The sequence below is a fragment of the Cotesia typhae genome, unplaced genomic scaffold (assembly GCF_013202065.1).
Source record: "Cotesia typhae breed Kobodo isofemale line unplaced genomic scaffold, CoteBio_Ctyphae contig_44, whole genome shotgun sequence".
Classification (NCBI taxonomy): domain Eukaryota; kingdom Metazoa; phylum Arthropoda; class Insecta; order Hymenoptera; family Braconidae; genus Cotesia; species Cotesia typhae.
The window spans coordinates 6435759-6452819 of record NW_027423753.1 but is presented as its reverse complement, the minus strand read 5'-3'; the positions used below and the strand labels follow the sequence as shown (position 1 = coordinate 6452819).

Below are 17061 nucleotides of genomic sequence, written 5' to 3'. Positions count from 1 at the left end.
CGTGACCTTGAACAGGTTCAGACCTGTCTGATGACGTCATCTACTACGCAGTTAAAAAATTCTAGAACAGAATGAGTTATCTGATTCATAGAAATTTCCCCCACCATTTTCACAAAAACAAGTCTAAACCTGTTTGATGACGACATCTACTACGCAGTTAGAAAATTCTGGAACAGAATGAGTTATCAACTACGCAGTTAGAAATAGAACAAAGAAAATTACGCAGTTACGCGACCTTGAACAGGTTCACACCTGTCTGATGACGTCATCTATTCCGTAGTTAGAAAATTCTGGAACAGAATGAGTCATCAACTACGCAGTTAGAAATAGAACAAAGAAAACTACGCAGTTACGCGACCTTGAACAGGTTCAAACCTGTCTGATGATGTCATCTACTACGCAGTTAGAAGTAATGCAAGCTGCCACCAGATGGCGCTGCGTAAAATATTTCTCGCAAGCAGTTATCATAACTTCATTTTAAATATATAAAACATGGATATATCATACTACAAATGCGTAATACTGAACTATTGATCTGTTATGGCCGAGCCGAAGGCGGGTTAATAGTTGAGGATGCTTTTTCCTAACCTCAAAATGTTGAACTTGAATTCAAAATGACGGAAATCAGATTCAAAATGGCGGATTAAAATGGCGGATTCACAAATCAAAATGACGGATTTCAGACTCAAAATGGTTGATAGCAAATAGCAGATGACGGATTCTAAATGGTGGATAGCAACCACCAGATGGCGGATTTCAGATAGCAGCCACCAGATAACAGAGTCAAAATGGCGGGTAGCAGCCCCCAGATAGCGAATTCAAAATGGTGGATAGATCTAAAAAATGGCGGGAAAATGGTGGATAGTAAGATTCAAAATGGCGACAGAATTAACCACCAGCGCCACCTACGAAAAACCCTCCACCATATCCACGTCGGTAAAAACAGGTCGGTAAAACAGGGTGCCCATATCCACGGATGATAACTTAGCATGTGTATGAACCCGCAAATCTGTTTTACCGACTGGATATGCACCCCCCTATTTACCTACTTTACGTTTTTTTTATTTATTCAGAAATTAAGAATTGTACCGAAGTTCAGAAATTGCCTTGTTGAATTCCGTCTTCGGGATGACGTCAGCCAGGTATCCGGTGCCAAAAAGATTGTAATACGTGGTAAAGGAATATTGTGTACAGTGTCACTTTATTTCGTATCAGTTTGATATTGTCTGCCGCAAAAATTTGGCTCGACTCAGGGGCCATCTAAGAGCGCAATTAGAAACTATACCTCGAGCTTTGTCCCGCGTATTGCCCGACGGGTAACAACAGTTACCGACGGTTCATTTACCCGCCGCAAATGATAAATGATCGATCGATTGTGACATCGATAACCAATATACGACAAATCAATGCTATTGATAAATTCGAAATTTGTTGCTAGGAAGAAATACGACACAGTTATAATTTTAGTTGTTTTTTTTAATTAATAATTTGTTTGTTACGACCGGAAGCGAAGACATTTTTTTGTTTGTATTTTAGTTATTTTTTTTTATATTCGAAATTGCTGTTAGGAGAAGAAGCGCTAAATAATTATCATAATTTTTGTCCTTTGCTATTTTTTTGTACTTCACGATTTGTTAAGACGAATGCGGCGACAGTTAATTTTTCTTATTGGAACACTCGAAAATTGTTGTTACGAACAGCAAAGGGAAACAATTATTTTTTTTGTTATTTTTTTTTTTTTGGTTAATTTTCCGTCGCATTAAACATTTTGTTATTAAGAACGGGCTGACGAATCAAATTTATTTGGTATTGGATCGATTTATAATTGCTGTTAAGGTAATAAAATCGAAGACACTTGATTTTCTTAGTTCAAAAGTTTGTTTGTTAAGCGAATTGCAGAACCTGCGTACTGGTTCAACCTAGTACATTGTGAGTTAATAAATCGATTTGTAAGCAGTCCCTGTGCGTTAACATTTTCTTTTCTCTGGTGGTAATTATTCCGAATTGATTCCTAGACCCGCACCATTCAATTTAGAATCTCTCCGACGTTGACCTGCCGCCCAACAAGCTACGAACCAGGTAAGCCAACATTTAGGTGGAACTCCCCGGTGCTGTCGACGCCAGTGCCGTGAAGAAAAACCCATCATAATATATATATATTAGGGTGATTCAAAAAAAAAGAATATTTTTTTTTTCGTTTGGTACTCTGAAAAATAGGTTCCTAGACACCTCTAAGAAAGCCTCTCCAAGCATGAGTTCTTAATTGTAACGGGAAGGTCCTCCTTCTTACAGTTTTCTATTTTTTCTTATTATCAGATAGAAAAATTTATATCTCGCTTCCAACTACTTGAAAAAATATCTTGTTCCTTAGATTTTGTAGGAAATTGAATGCTCTACAAAAAAGGTCTCTTACGATTTTTTCGTAAACCCAACCGTTTAAAAGATATTAACGGTTAAAGTTTGATTATTTTTGGGAAAATTTTTTATTTCTTATGAATTTTATAACTCAATGAAAAAAATCATTATGAATGATGAAACTCATAGTTTTGTAGGAAATTTACTGCTCTATAAAAATGGTCTCTTATGATTTTTCGATCAAGTTGAGCGTTTACGAGATATTCATCGTCAAACATCAATGCATATCAATTTTTCTAGTTTTTGATCAATAATTCGAAAAATTTCAATTTATTCTGTGAGTTTCAAGGAAATTTAGACAAATTTGAGTTTCTATGAATAGAAATATGTTATGAACTATTTTTTTAATTAGTTTTTTTAGTCTTGGACATGTTTGATTACATTAAAACAAAAAATTAGTGCATTTTTTTAAATATATAATTCAATTTAGTGTGTTTCACATGTGTTTCACTTTTTTATCGAAGAATTTATTTATTTAATTATCAACTGCCATATAATTTTCAATATTTTCAACATAACGGTACACTTTTACTGTAAATAATTTCCTCTATTGCAGTTTGGGTAGTTTTTTCGATGTTCTTTGATAATTTGCAATAAGTATTGGAATTGCTCTTCATTTTTGTCAAGCATTGATTATACTCACTAACTAATGCAACAGCTCGTTCTGCTGAATCATTAACAACTTTCAATTGGTTAAAGTATTCTTTATTTTCAATGTAACTGTCATTAGTAGGCCACGATAAAATATCTTTATCAAGGAAGTCATATGGTAAATCAAAGATTTTAAAGAGATTTAAAGACTTTTTAGAAACAAAGTCACTCAGACTTTTTGCGTTAATGAATTCAAATCGTTTTTATCAATTATAAATTTTTAGCTTTAGAATCTGTACCGTTACGAGTATTAACAGCTCCAACAATATTTTTTTACTTCCAATGAAACGGTATCGTCAAATAATGATAAAATGGCAAGTTCATCACTTAAATACCATAAATGCAAAATCATTTTTTCACAAGTTGCTGAAGAAATCAATGAATTGATATTTTTGTACTCGAATAAATTTTTCAAAAACTGCAAGTCATGATTAGCAGCAGTTGTTGCAGAAGTTGATGAAAACCAAGCTTTTAAATACAGTGTAACTATAAATATACAAATTTGCCGAAGACCGTCCAATTCTTTATTAGAAAGTTTAAATTCATTTCTGAATAGAAACATTTTTAAACTGTAAATTGCCTTCGCCAACCACCTAGCATGATGAATTGCACCAGGACGTTTGAAAAAAATTTCTTCTTGAGGCATTTCTCCAAGGAAAATCAACGACAATTCCAACAATTCTTTATAGTCATCTCGGGGTTGTAGTAACTATCAAAAACAATTAAAAATTTGTCAGAAACAAGAAAAATTTTTTTTTTAAATCGCAGTTAAATCATACCTGTAAGGATTGTGCAATTAAACTAGATATTTCATTTTTTTATCCAAAATGATATCAGCAACAACAGTATCTTCAATTCCAGATTTATAATTAGTTTTATTTATTTCATCCCATGATTTTTTAAATCTTCCGAACATTGGTACGTTTGGCCCAGATGACACAGGCCAATATACTTCAAATGCACTTCTCAATATGATCTCAAAAATGTGGTGACGACATGGTAACTAGATTAACTCTCTTCCCAAAGTCTTTTCAATTGCCTTACATGTACCGTTATGAATTCCTGTATAAAGAAAATAGATAACTATCGTTAAATTTAATATTTTCAACAAATTGTAGATTATATTTAAAATCCAAATGAGTAAATAATTCTCAATAATTTCAAAAGTGAAATTCAGTAAGCAATAAAAATTAAACTAGAACGTTAATAATTAAATATTTTTAGATTAAATTATCATTGATAAGTTACCTGTATTAACTGCCGTCGTGTCAAAACACATCGCCTTAACATAATTAGTAATACCCCATTCACTCAATGTCGATAAAATGGCTGATGTTTGATTGTCTGCCGTCCCAGAATTCATTTTTGGAACCCCAAGTAATTGTTCGGTACCAAATGCAGTTAAAATAACTGGTAGCCGTTCCACAGATTTTGATCCAACAAGGTCATTCAGCATTTTTCCGTCCCAATGCACAACGTATTTATCGTGTGTCTTAAAGTTGTCATTAAGTCCTTTAGCAATGTCTTCTCTTTGAAGCATACGAGCTCGTTGAATTGAACTATAACTGAGCGTTGTATCTTCAATTTTAATACCTACTGCTAGTAAAACCGGAGCAATAATAAACATCGCATTTCTACTGCTGACATTAGCTCGGTCGAGTCCAAAAATGACTTCAGGAGTTAAGACATCAAGTTTTGCTCGTTTTGTCGGAATTGGAGGTTCATACTCTGAATCAGATCCAAAATTTGTAACTCCACTTAATGTATACGTAGAGAACGACTCTGATTTTTCACTTGGAACAATCGCATGACTGGTAGACGGTTGATCTAAGTCTGGAATAAGATCTGTTTTATAAATTAAACGAAGAAAATGTATAGAATTTATTCATTTTGATGACAAATAATTAAGAAAGGACTCCAAAAATTGTCTAGTCAAATGTCATCTAGTCATCTATGAAAAGTTACACTACTACCTGACTTTATAATAATTAAATATCTCAGATACTTACTACTCTCATCTATTCCCATCATAGTTGTGGTTAAGTTTGATACAGGTACATTATTAGAAAGAATCTCTTTATGGGTACCGAATTTTCGATCCAAATACAACTTTCTAATATTATCATCAAGCACTTTTAAGGATTTTTCGCTCACAATGTCGAATAATTGTTCAAGATCAGTCTGAAATTTCATTTCCTTTTGGTTTTGCGCTGAATTCTTTTTATCGAAATTTTTTTGTAATTTTAACCATTGACTGTGATAGCGAAGAAATTTTTTGACTGCATTAGGAGCTCCACTAGTTGGAATCTAATTTTTTCTCCACAGTTCAATAACTTGGTCAACTGAATTTTTAGCACTTTGTTTGATTGAATACTTTAAAATTTTAAGTTGGTAGAAAAACACACGCATAACCTCTTTCACTTTTGGTAACTTATTCATTGTAGGTTAATTGATGATAAATAAATTTATGTGATGATTATAAGACTTATTTAAAATGAATTATTTTATTACGTATTCAAGATGATCAGTTTTAGGAACACTGAAAATACGGTATTAAATAGGTAGATACTGAAGATAGTTAAGAGTAAAAAACATAGATGGCGTTAGTTTCAGAAGACAAACAGAAGAAGAAATGGAATTCAAAACAAAAATCCCCTCGAACGAAAATTTTATGTATATTTTGTGAAAAACAAATTAAAAATACGCACTGAACAAATTTCATAATAATAAATGACAACGCGATTAAGATTTTAAATTATTAAAGATAAAATTAAAAAAAAATATTATTAGAATAAAAACTTTCAAATGAATTTTTGAACAGAAAACATCTATAGGAGTTGCTTTTATAATAAAAACTCAAATTTGTCTAAATTTTCTTGAAACTCACAGAATAAATTGAAATTTTTCGAATTATTGATCAAAAACTAGAAAAATTGATATGCATTGATGTTTGACGATGAATATCTCGTAAACGCTCAACTTGATCGAAAAATCATAAGAGACCATTTTTATAGAGCAGTAAATTTCCTACAAAACTATGAGTTTCATCATTCATAATGATTTTTTTCATTGAGTTATAAAATTCATAAGAAATAAAAAAATTTTCCCAAAAATAATCAAACTTTAACCGTTAATATCTTTTAAACGGTTGGGTTTACGAAAAAATCGTAAGAGACCTTTTTGTAGAGCATTCAATTTCCTACAAAATCTAAGGAACAAGATATTTTTTCAAGTAGTTGGAAGCGAGATATAAATTTTTCTATCTGATAATAAGAAAAAATAGAAAACTGTAAGAAGGAGGACCTTCCCGTTACAATTAAGAACTCATGCTTGGAGAGGCTTTCTTAGAGGTGTCTAGGAACCTATTTTTCAGAGTACCAAACGAAAAAAAAAATATTCTTTTTTTTTGAATCACCCTATTATATACGGTACAATCCACTCAATTTTTTGAATCGTCATTGAAACATTTTCATTCTCAACGGTAACAACATAAGCATTTTGATCAGTATTTGATCTGATCAGTATCAATTCATGCTTGGCATTCACGATAATTCGTTGATAATCTTCAGCAAATCCAAGAATGAAACTCAGCGGTACTGAGACATCAAAGTAACCGCTATTATCAGTCAGCTTGTTGTCATCTTCATTAACAATCCAACCAGCATTTTCCAGAATATTTTTTTGTCCCGGACTCAGAGAAGCGTATCCTTTCATAACACTGGTGATACCAACATTCTTACATCTATCGATTTCTACGCCATTGAGCTCATAACGTATCTCTTCAAACATATGACAAACAGCGATGTTGACCATCTTCGTAGTAGCACTTACAGCAGTACCACCAGCTTTCCTCATTCTTCCATAAAAATGTAATGTGCTCTTGCTTGGGAGCAAGCACAGATCTTGATGTTGAACAGCAATCCTGATTTCATCACTGTTGTTGAATGTTGATGATGCATAGGCAAGTGTGAATGAGCTTCACAGTGTGCAATAGACTTATCGAAAATAATTGATTTTTTTATATCTAAGATTTCCGCCATGGTATCACACAAGCTAGACAACAAAAATTTATTTTTATCTTGTGAATTTTCCACGTAATTTTAGTCCTAGACTTTTTAGGAACTCTGCGTTTTGATGTGTCAACACTTTCAGAGCTCGATGATGACTGATGATCTTTGGGCATCCTGCAATCCTTTTATACCCGTTACCAGTCTTTGTTTCATATACGATACCCATTACAGGCTTTTTATATGCAGTCTTATCGTGATAGTCTCGCCACGGAAATTTGCTATTCCCCCGTACTGATCAACAATGCGGAGCCTCAAGTTGTGTATTGCTCGTACGGCGACTGGTAGGTAAATGATGTTTGTTGGCACTTCCACTATCTTATATCCTGCTGGAACCCTCGGGAAAAATTCATGGATTGTGTGATTCTTCTCACCATTGATGTATGATCCAGTAGTTATATTGCACTCGACTCTTAGAGCATTGATTTTCAATATTTTGACTGGTAAATCAGATTTATGTGCTGTGTTAGGTTCAAGCACGCGGTTGGTAAATCCAAGTAATGATCCAATGGAATCTTCAGGTTCAAAATTTATATACTGATCACATTTTATTTTACTTCTCAACTCATTGTTGTTTGCTTTTAAAGTGAAACTTAGTTCAGGTAATGTCTTATTTATATAAGTTTCAATATCTTTAATTTCATAACTCCCTGTTGGTATAGTTATTTCTTGAAACCTCTTGATTGTACTTCTTTTGGATCTTTTTGATGACACATAAAATTTATTAGCACCAACATCAATATTTGGTATTGAATTAAATGTTAGGAGCTTAACAAGCCCAAGAACATAATTTTTTGTTGGTGATAGCTCAATCGGTGGAAAATAATTTGCCTCCAGTATGGAGGAGTTTCCGGATAGTGTCAAGGTGAATGACTCTGCCATGACTGACGCTTGTTGTCTCGACTCACTTCAATTTATAGTTGTCCAGCCAGGAATTTTAAGCACAAATGTCCACATATGATTGTATCAAAGTCTTGATTATTTTATGATTGTACTTTACGCTACCTACATCGAGATATTTCATCAAGTCTTGTGGGGGTTGTAGATTACCAAAACTGTCTAAATAAATTACTTGATCATGATTCTTCTTGTATGCAACCCAGTGAGTTCCAGGTCCAAGTTTATCATATAAATTTATTATTGCTGATTCGTTTGTCTTTGGTCCAGATTTTGGTAAATCATTTCTCATGAAAACGCCACGAAAATTTGGAATTTTAAGCAGCTTGACATATCTTAATAAGTCGATGTTAGTCAGTGCTCGATGTGGTAGCTCTACTGGTTTTTTGACTTCTTGCAGCCAGCTCCTTCTAGGTATTGTTTCAGATAAAGACCCATACCACTGCGGTAAGGTTTGAGGTATAATCCTCTACCTACAGCTATTTCCTCCATCTTCAAGTTGTGACGTTTCTTTTCAGCTAATTGATTTTTGGCTGTGCTGGCATCGTACACAGCTTTTGCAACACCTGCAGCTCCACCTGTTAGAGCACCAACCGCTGATAACCCTGCAAACAGGGGAATCAAGAATGGAAGTACTCCACCAATCTTTGATGGAACTGGTAGAATACGAGGCAATCGAACGTTTTTCTTCCCACCAATTTTCTTGACTGCTTTGCGGGCACCTTCAAGAGCTGTTTTAACCGGATCTCCACCAGGCTGCATGAACTTTTTAGCTTCATCAACAATCTGTCTCAGAGCAACATCCTTCTTCTTGGTTGTCTTTCTTTTGACTGTCTTACGCTTCATTGGTTTTCTTTTAATTGTCTTACGCTTGGTAATAGGTTTTTCTTTTTTAAGACCCATACCGAAACGTCTTTTCAACTTCATGATTTTATTCACACTCCAAGCAGCAGCTTTTTCACCAATAGCAGCGTCTCTTGCTTGAAATCGTTGCCACGCTTTCTCAGCAAGGATTTTATCAGCCTCGTGACGGGCTTCTAAATTTTCACGATTTTTCGAGTAAGCTATATCGTGTTCCTTACACGCAGCGTCCAGAGGATTTATACCTGAATCACCTCGAACTAACTTTGTACCTGGACCGCAGTACTGGTACCCAGGGATATGGAGTTCAAGTGGGAGCTTATTGATTATGTTGTTGAACAAACCTTTACCACGCCTGCTCTCAGACATATCACATTGAAGACTGACTTGCTTATCTATATAAGCCGGTATATATACCTCTTGAGCTCAGAATACAATCAGCAGTCATGGACAACAAACCAAGAGCTCAGTTGCCAGTTATCAATTTTGATCAAATTGTTCAAGGAACCGGTGTGAAACTCAAACGACATGGTGGTTTACTTCCCAACAGTATCCGTGCAGTGTTTTGCGGACCATCAAACTGTGGAAAGACCAACGAACAGTTCGTTTATAACCATAAAAATGTTCGGTTATAATACCGGCACCTTCTCTCAAACTTGGGTAGGTTTCTTACAACTGCAATTATTTTGTGGTCTTGAAAAAGACCGATTGGCTTTGGACTACGTAGTAGTCCTGAGATGACTTGTTAGTCACACGCTCTTAAAAAAGAGCCTTGAGTAGTCTTGAGAAGACTTAGTTGGTTAGTTCTGAAAAGAACTGTTTAAGTTTTAGTTCTAAAAAGAACTATTTAAGTTTTAGTTCTAAAAAGAACTAATTTAACGATGCCAGTCAGCGTTTGGTGTAGTTGAGATGATCCGAGTTGGTCCGATTATTGAGTAGTGGATATACAAGCTTTGCTCGCTTGATATCCAAAGATACTGCACTGTATTGTAAGCCTTGCTCGCTTACTGTAGATTCTTGATTGGCTTCTTCTTCTTCTTCTTCTTGTTCTTCTTCTTCGCTCAGTGGATGGAAGTGGACTGTGTGGTAGCTCTCCTCGCTCCTCTTTTTAAACAGTCTGTTGATTTGAGAGGGGATTGGAGTCGGTCAATTCACTGGCCCGGCAGCTCCGATGGACTGAGTGGGGGTTTTGAAGGTAGCGTTAAGGTCCGTGCTTTTGTTAGTACCATGACTAGTTCTCTAGTCATGGTCCGTGCGATTTTTGATGTCAATTGATGATTTTGGCTTTTTTCAACATTCTCCCCCCCCAAATTCTGCAGGAATGCAGAATTTCAATTAGATGACGCTTGGTGAGGAGCTAGTGGAAGAAGAGCTAACTTGACAATTGGTCGAGTGAAAATTGATGTAGCGGCCTTGAGAGTGACTACTCGAGTAAGTCCATCCTTCCCTGGGTGAAGTTGAATTACTCTCGCGAGAGGCCATTTTGAAGGGGGAAGTCTTTCATCTGTTATTAGCACCAAGGATCCTAGTTTGATATCGTCTTGTTGGTTGCGCCACTTTGAGATGGACTGATGTGCAGATAAGCATTCTGTTGACCATCGGTTCCAGAATTGTTGAAATCGTTCTTGAATCCGTTGAAATTGAGATAGTCTTGACTCGTTTACGGAAGTTAGAGATGGTTCAGGTATAGAGTTGAGCGCAGCTCCTCGAATGAAATGGCCTGGAGTTAGGGCAGAGAGATCTTCTGGATCATCTGATAGAGCACTGAGAGGTCTTGAGTTGAGTACTGCCTCAACTTGTGCTAAGAGAGTAGAGAAATCTTCAAATGTGAAGCTGGTCTCTGATATTGACAATTGGAGATGACGTTTGACAGATTTCACTGCGGCTTCCCATTTTCCCCCCATGTGAGGTGCTCCTGGGGGATTAAATTTCCAATTTGTACCATCATTAGTGAGAAGACGTTGAAGTTCTTTTGATTCTGATGTAGCCTTGGAGAAGAGACGTTTCAATTCATTGTCAGCTCCTTTTAAATTGGTTCCACAGTCGCTGTGTAGTGTTTTGCAGATTCCTCGTCGACTAGTAAATCGTCGAAATGCCTTTAAGAAACCTTCGGTTGAGTAGTCTGAGACTGCTTCAAGATGAATTGCTGACGTTGAGAAACAGACGAAGACTGCTATCCACCCTTTGAATTTCTTTGCACCTCTTCCTTCAAATGTCTTTAATGTAATTGGTCCAGCGTAATCAACTCCAGTAGTTTCAAAAACTATTGATGGAGTCACTCGAGATGACGGTAGAGGTGCCATGAGTTGTTGTGTTCGGACTGCTCTGATTCGGGCGCAGACTAAACAGTGTTGGATAAAAGACTTGATTGGAGCTCTTCCTCCTAATATCCAACATTGACGTCGTAGGTACATTAGTGTGAGTTGAGTTCCACCGTGGAAGGTCCGGGCATGAGCATCAGCGATGAGAAGTTCAGAAAGTTTGCATTGTCGAGGTAATATGGGTGGGTGCTTGCTGTCATGATCAAGTTTAGAATTTTGAAGACGTCCTCCAACTCGAAGTATACCTTGATGATCTAATCTTGCAGTTAGTCTAGAGAGGGCATGAGATTTTGCTAGGGGTTTTCCTGATACTATGGTGCTGATTTCGGATGAGAAGTATGCTTGCTGAGTTGCTTTAATCCAAAATAGTTTTGCTTTCTCTAAGTCTGCTGGACCAATTGGAGATGTTGATACGTTCGAGTTGGGGATTCGTTTGAAATATGAGATGGCTCGTTGACATAGTGCTATTATTCGTAGTAGCTTGTTAAGGCCTTTGTGAAATGTTTTTACACATGGAAGATCGATCAAGTCCCAGATTGATGGTTGTATTACTGCAGTTAAAGAGATGCCAGGTCGTTCTTCGAGATCTTCTGTTGGAGATGGAGGTACTGAAATTGGCCAATGTTCAGGAGATTGAGCTAACCAAGGTGGACCTGTCCACCAGAGATGATGACTAATTAGTTGAGACGCGTTTAAACCTCTTGAAGCACAATCTGCTGGATTAAGTTTACCTGACGTATATCTCCAACATGCATTTGGAAGTGTTTGATGAATAGTTGAAACTCGGTTTCCAATGTATTCTTTCCATTTCATGGGGTTATTTTTGACCCATGCAAGTGTTATTGAAGAGTCGGTCCATAAAAATACTGGGACATCTTGGAGTTCTAATGTAGATTGTGTATGCCTTATGAGATGGGCGAGAAGCACTGCAGCTGAAAGCTCTAATCGTGGAATTGTTAGCCTCTTGATTGGAGCGACTCTAGTTTTTGAGCAGACTAGAGTGACTTTTGAGTTTCCTTTATGATCAGTGACTCTGAGGTAAACAACAGCAGCCATAGCTAGTTGAGATGCATCGGAGAATCCATGGAGTTGTACTGAGTATGAATTAGCTTGCAGATTAATCCATCTAGGTATTCGAAGTTCGGTTAACTTTGAGATGTCTTCTCGAAACTTGGTCCATTGATTTACTGTATCAGGGCAAAGTTGATCATCTCAATCAAGCTTCTCAAGCCAAAGTTGCTGGAGCAGAATTTTGGCTTTAATGACCACTGGAGAGATGAGGCCGAGAGGGTCGAACAGTTGAGCTACTTCTGAGAGAATTGATCTCTTGGTTATTACTGCACTTTCTGAAATGGAGCTTTGAAACGTAAACTGATCATGAGTTGATAACCAGGAGAGACCTAACACTTTTGATAGTGATTCATCAAATGTGTGAAGCGATGACTTGTCTTTGGTTTGAGATGTCGATGGAATAACAAACTCTTGTGTGTTGCTTTTCCATTTATCTAGTGGAAGACATGCTGAGGCGCACATGCCATTGAGCTGTTGAGCTATTATGTTGAGCTGGTCAATTGAGTCAGCTCCACCTGAGATGTCATCAACATAACTTCCTTTCAGGATTGCATCAACTGCAAGAGGATAATTCTCTCGTTTGTCTTCCACTAGCCTCTTGAGGGTTCTACAGGCAAGATACGGCGCTGATCGAGTCCCATACGTAACAGTTGTCAGTTGATATGCTTTTACGTTACGCTGCTCATTTATCCAAAGAATTCGTTGCAAATCCCAATCATTTTGATGGACTTGAATTTGCCTGAACATTTTTACAATGTCTGTCATGAAGATGTATTTATAGCGTCTGATCCACAACAATACATCAATGATGTCTCGTTGAGTTTTTGGACCTGTGTGTTGAATGTCATTGAGAGAGACTTGAGAAGTGGTCTTGCATGACCCGTTAAAAACGACTCTGAGCTTTGTTGAGGTACTCTGTTCTCTGAGAACTCCATGATGAGGTAAATAATAAGGATGTTGAGGTTCCGGGGCATCCTTTGGAACTGCTACCATGTGGCCTAATGTTTCATACTCTTGCATGAATTCTATGTATCGCTGTTTTAGAGTTTCGTCAGAATCTAGACGCTTGAGAAGTCGTTTTAAACATCGGTGAGCGATAGCTCTGGAATCTCCTAGTTGTGAGATTTCAGTTGAGAGTGGTATTCGTACCACGTAGCGCCCGTCTTGCGCGAGAGTGTGCTAGTGTAATATTCTTCACATTGTGCATCGGCTAAGCTGAGAGATGTCTTTGTTTGATGTGGTACTTCTTCCTGAACCCAGAATCTTGTGAGGAAGTCTTGAAGCTCATCGTTTGTCACAGTATGAAGAGACCTGAGAGGGAGATTTCGTGTTTGAGATGATGCTGGTCCAAGAAAGGCCCATCCAAAGATTGTGTGAATAGCTAATGGCTCATCTGATTGCCCTTTAATTATTGGAGATGGTTCTAGAATTTGATTGAGAGTGTCAGCCCCTATGAGGATTTCAACGTGTCCAGGCTTCAGGAATTCTGGATCTGCTCTTTCTAGGTTGCTCAGATGAGACCAATGCTGGTCTGTGATGGAGACTGATGGAATCTTAGTAGTGATTTGAGACAGGATATGTGCTCTGAGATGGACTTGTTTATGTGAGATGCAAGACTCAATGGTTAAGTTAGTTTGACCAAGAGTTTTGCTTGAAGACTGATTACCCACGCCTAGGATTGGTATCACAGTGGCTAGTTGGTCAAGTTTTGCTTCCTTAACTAGCTTGGCTGAGACTAGTGTCAATTCTGATCCTGGATCGATGAGAAGACGGGTTGTATATTTTTTCATGTTGGGAGACACTACTAGTACTTTGCAAGTGGCCAGGATTACTGCAGTTCTTGTGTTAATTGCTGACAAGGCTATTGCATTTGCCTGAGCAGGCAATTGCTCTGGTTGAGATGACTTGAATATTTCAATTGTTTGAGATGACTTATTGATGGTAACCTTTTGAGATGACTTGTTATATTTGGTGATGTTTGTATCAGTTTGAGATGCTCTTGATCTGAGATGTCTTCCTGGCTTGAGATGACTGCGTGGGTTTCGAGATGACGGCTGCCACCGTCATTGTGGAGTTGGCTTGTCTTCTGTCTGAGAATGTTGAGACAACGATGATAACTTTTCAGAAAAGGCTGCAAGAGATGTTGGCTTTTCCTTGGGTTTTGCAAACAAGCCGTGCAACAATGTATGATGGCGTTCTTTACAGAGTTTGCAAGTCAGGGTGTTGCTGCACTTATACAAGTTGTGTCTACCGAGGCAGTTGTAGCACAACCGTTCGGTTTTCACAAATTGAAGCTTCTCAGCATCTGACTTTGTTGAGAAGTCTGGACAGAAGGCAAGATAATGATTCTTGCCACAGTACTTGCAGGTGTTATTTAAGTCCTTTACCCATGGCTTGGTTTCTGGTTGAGATGACGTTCCAGGTTGCTCAGAGATGACGTGATGAACCTTTGCTGGTTGAGATGCCCTCGTTTCTGATTTTGTCTTTCTTAAAGTGGTCTTGGACTGCTCCTCGATACTTTCTAAAGCTCTAGCAGCACCAGTTAGAAAACCAGTTAACTGTTCTAGAGATGGATACTCCGTTGATGACCCAAGATGCATTTCCCAATCTTCGCGAGTTTTGGAGTCTAGATGATGTGCCATGAGATGAACGATGATTGAATCCCACTGGTCAACTGGAAGTCCGAGAGCTTTCAGAGAGTTGGTTGATTCAGAAACGACGTTGAGAAGATCATTGAGAGTTGCTGATGACCGAACTCCTGGCGTCTTTAAGCGTAGAAGCTTGTCCAGTTGAGCTGCTATGAGAAGCCTTTTATTCTCATACCTCTTGACTAGCATGTCCCAGGCTACTTGGAAAGAGTCAGCTGAGATTTTGATGTTTGAGATAAGACTAGCAGCATTTCCAGAGAGACTGTTTCTGAGATGGATAAACTTTTCTGCATTGGAGATGGCTGTGTTTTCCCCTATCAGTGAGACGAACAAATCTGAGAAGGCTCTCCAATCTCCGAAATTACCGGAAAATGGTGGAATCGGAATCTTAGGCAATGATGATGGTCTGACTGCTGTACCTCCGATTAGACTTACATTAGCTAGGCTGGTTCCACATGGTGGGTTAGCTGTTTCTAGCTCTGAGATTCTTTCTTCCAGGGCTGCTTGAATACTATCAACGCACTGCATAGCAGTTTCGTAGGCGTTGTTTTTGATGTAAGGATCGTCTGATGGGATCTCGACCTTAGATAGGATGATCTTTTCGTGCTCTGCCTCAAACTTTTCCCAGTTGGTCTTGAGCATCAACAGCTTTGCTTTGGCCACGTGAATATTGAAAGATTGGTGAGTTTCGGCCTGAACTTCCTTCTGCAGAGACATGATGAACGCATATTTTGACTGCTGCAGCGACAATCTAGCCTGAAGTGCTGACATCTTTGAGGATTTGAGTGACAAGACTTCCCGCAGCACTTAGTGCTCCGCAATGCGCAAAGTAGTGAAACTCAATCTCAAACAATGTTGTGCACTCTCAGAGATAAGTCTGGAGATGTCACTTAGTACTACCCAAGCCGAGAGAAGATCCGGCTCGAGGGACCATAAAAATGTTCGGTTATAATACCGGCACCTTCTCTCAAACTTGGGTAGGTTTCTTACAACTGCAATTATTTTGTGGTCTTGAAAAAGACCGATTGGCTTTGGACTACGTAGTAGTCCTGAGATGACTTGTTAGTCACACGCTCTTAAAAAAGAGCCTTGAGTAGTCTTGAGAAGACTTAGTTGGTTAGTTCTGAAAAGAACTGTTTAAGTTTTAGTTCTAAAAAGAACTATTTAAGTTTTAGTTCTAAAAAGAACTAATTTAACGATGCCAGTCAGCGTTTGGTGTAGTTGAGATGATCCGAGTTGGTCCGATTATTGAGTAGTGGATATACAAGCTTTGCTCGCTTGATATCCAAAGATACTGCACTGTATTGTAAGCCTTGCTCGCTTACTGTAGATTCTTGATTGGCTTCTTCTTCTTCTTCTTCTTCTTGTTCTTCTTCTTCGCTCAGTGGATGGAAGTGGACTGTGTGGTAGCTCTCCTCGCTCCTCTTTTTAAACAGTCTGTTGATTTGAGAGGGGATTGGAGTCGGTCAATTCACTGGCCCGGCAGCTCCGATGGACTGAGTGGGGGTTTTGAAGGTAGCGGCCCAATAACAATTTTGAATAATTTCCCACTATATTAGAGTAATTTTCCACTAGCTCTCTCGTTAAGGTCCGTGCTTTTGTTAGTACCATGACTAGTTCTCTAGTCATGGTCCGTGCGATTTTTGATGTCAATTGATGATTTTGGCTTTTTTCAACACCAACGCTCTACTGTCTCTTATTGTACATCCAAACGGTTTGAGGTTTGAGAATATATATCTTTACTCAAAGTCTCTTAACCTACCAAAGTATCAGTTCCTGGAGACGCTGCTTAAACAGATTGATGGTATTGGATTCTTCACATTCAGTGAACATGAAGCTGTAATCAAGCCTGAAGATGCTAAACCTTACTCCCTGATGATATTTGATGATGTTGCTTGTGAAAAACAAGATCACATCAAGGCTTTTTTCTGCATGGGTCGACACAAGGATGTAGACAGCTTCTATCTCTGTCAAACTTATACTCGAATACCTAAGCATCTGATTAGAGATAACGCAAACTTTCTCGTGCTATTCCGTCAAGATGAAATGAATCTGAAGCATATTTATAATGATCATGTCAATACAGACATGTCGTACAACTCATTCAGAGATTTATGCTCGGCATGTTGG

At 37.8% G+C, this 17061-nt stretch overlaps 3 protein-coding genes across 3 annotated transcripts; all 3 read right to left on the bottom strand.

Moving 5' to 3' along the window:
- Positions 1-3375: 3375 nt before the first annotated feature.
- Positions 3376-4940, bottom strand: LOC141528679 (uncharacterized). Its single transcript, XM_074244843.1, has 2 exons — positions 4315-4940; positions 3376-4128 (listed from the first exon to the last, which is right to left on the bottom strand). The coding sequence occupies exons 1-2, from the start codon at positions 4691-4693 to the stop codon at positions 4070-4072; spliced, it is 438 nt and encodes a 145-aa protein (XP_074100944.1). The 5' UTR covers positions 4694-4940; the 3' UTR covers positions 3376-4069.
- Positions 4941-9779: 4839 nt separating this feature from the next.
- Positions 9780-12268, bottom strand: LOC141528903 (uncharacterized). The gene is made up of 2 exons (XM_074245182.1): positions 10269-12268; positions 9780-10008 (listed from the first exon to the last, which is right to left on the bottom strand). Exons 1-2 carry the CDS (start codon positions 12266-12268, stop codon positions 9780-9782), a joined length of 2229 nt encoding a protein of 742 aa, XP_074101283.1.
- A 156-nt stretch (positions 12269-12424) lies between these two features.
- LOC141528902 (uncharacterized) lies at positions 12425-13303 on the bottom strand. Its single transcript, XM_074245181.1, has one exon. It carries the CDS (start codon positions 13301-13303, stop codon positions 12425-12427), a length of 879 nt encoding a protein of 292 aa, XP_074101282.1.
- Positions 13304-17061: the final 3758 nt, after the last annotated feature.

Bases quoted from the DNA above. Each gene is read 5' to 3' on its own strand.
- LOC141528679 (XM_074244843.1), bottom strand. From the start codon at position 4,693: ATGTTTATTATTGCTCCGGTTTTACTAGCAGTAGGTATTAAAATTGAA. The intron at 4,129-4,314 runs GTAACTTATCAA...TTCTTTATACAG, and splicing joins CACGACGGCAGTTAATACAG to GAATTCATAACGGTACATGT.
- LOC141528903 (XM_074245182.1), bottom strand. From the start codon at position 12,268: ATGGCTGCTGTTGTTTACCTCAGAGTCACTGATCATAAAGGAAACTCA. The intron at 10,009-10,268 runs GTTAGCTCTTCT...TCAAATCAACAG, and splicing joins TTCACTCGACCAATTGTCAA to ACTGTTTAAAAAGAGGAGCG.
- LOC141528902 (XM_074245181.1), bottom strand. From the start codon at position 13,303: ATGCAAGAGTATGAAACATTAGGCCACATGGTAGCAGTTCCAAAGGAT.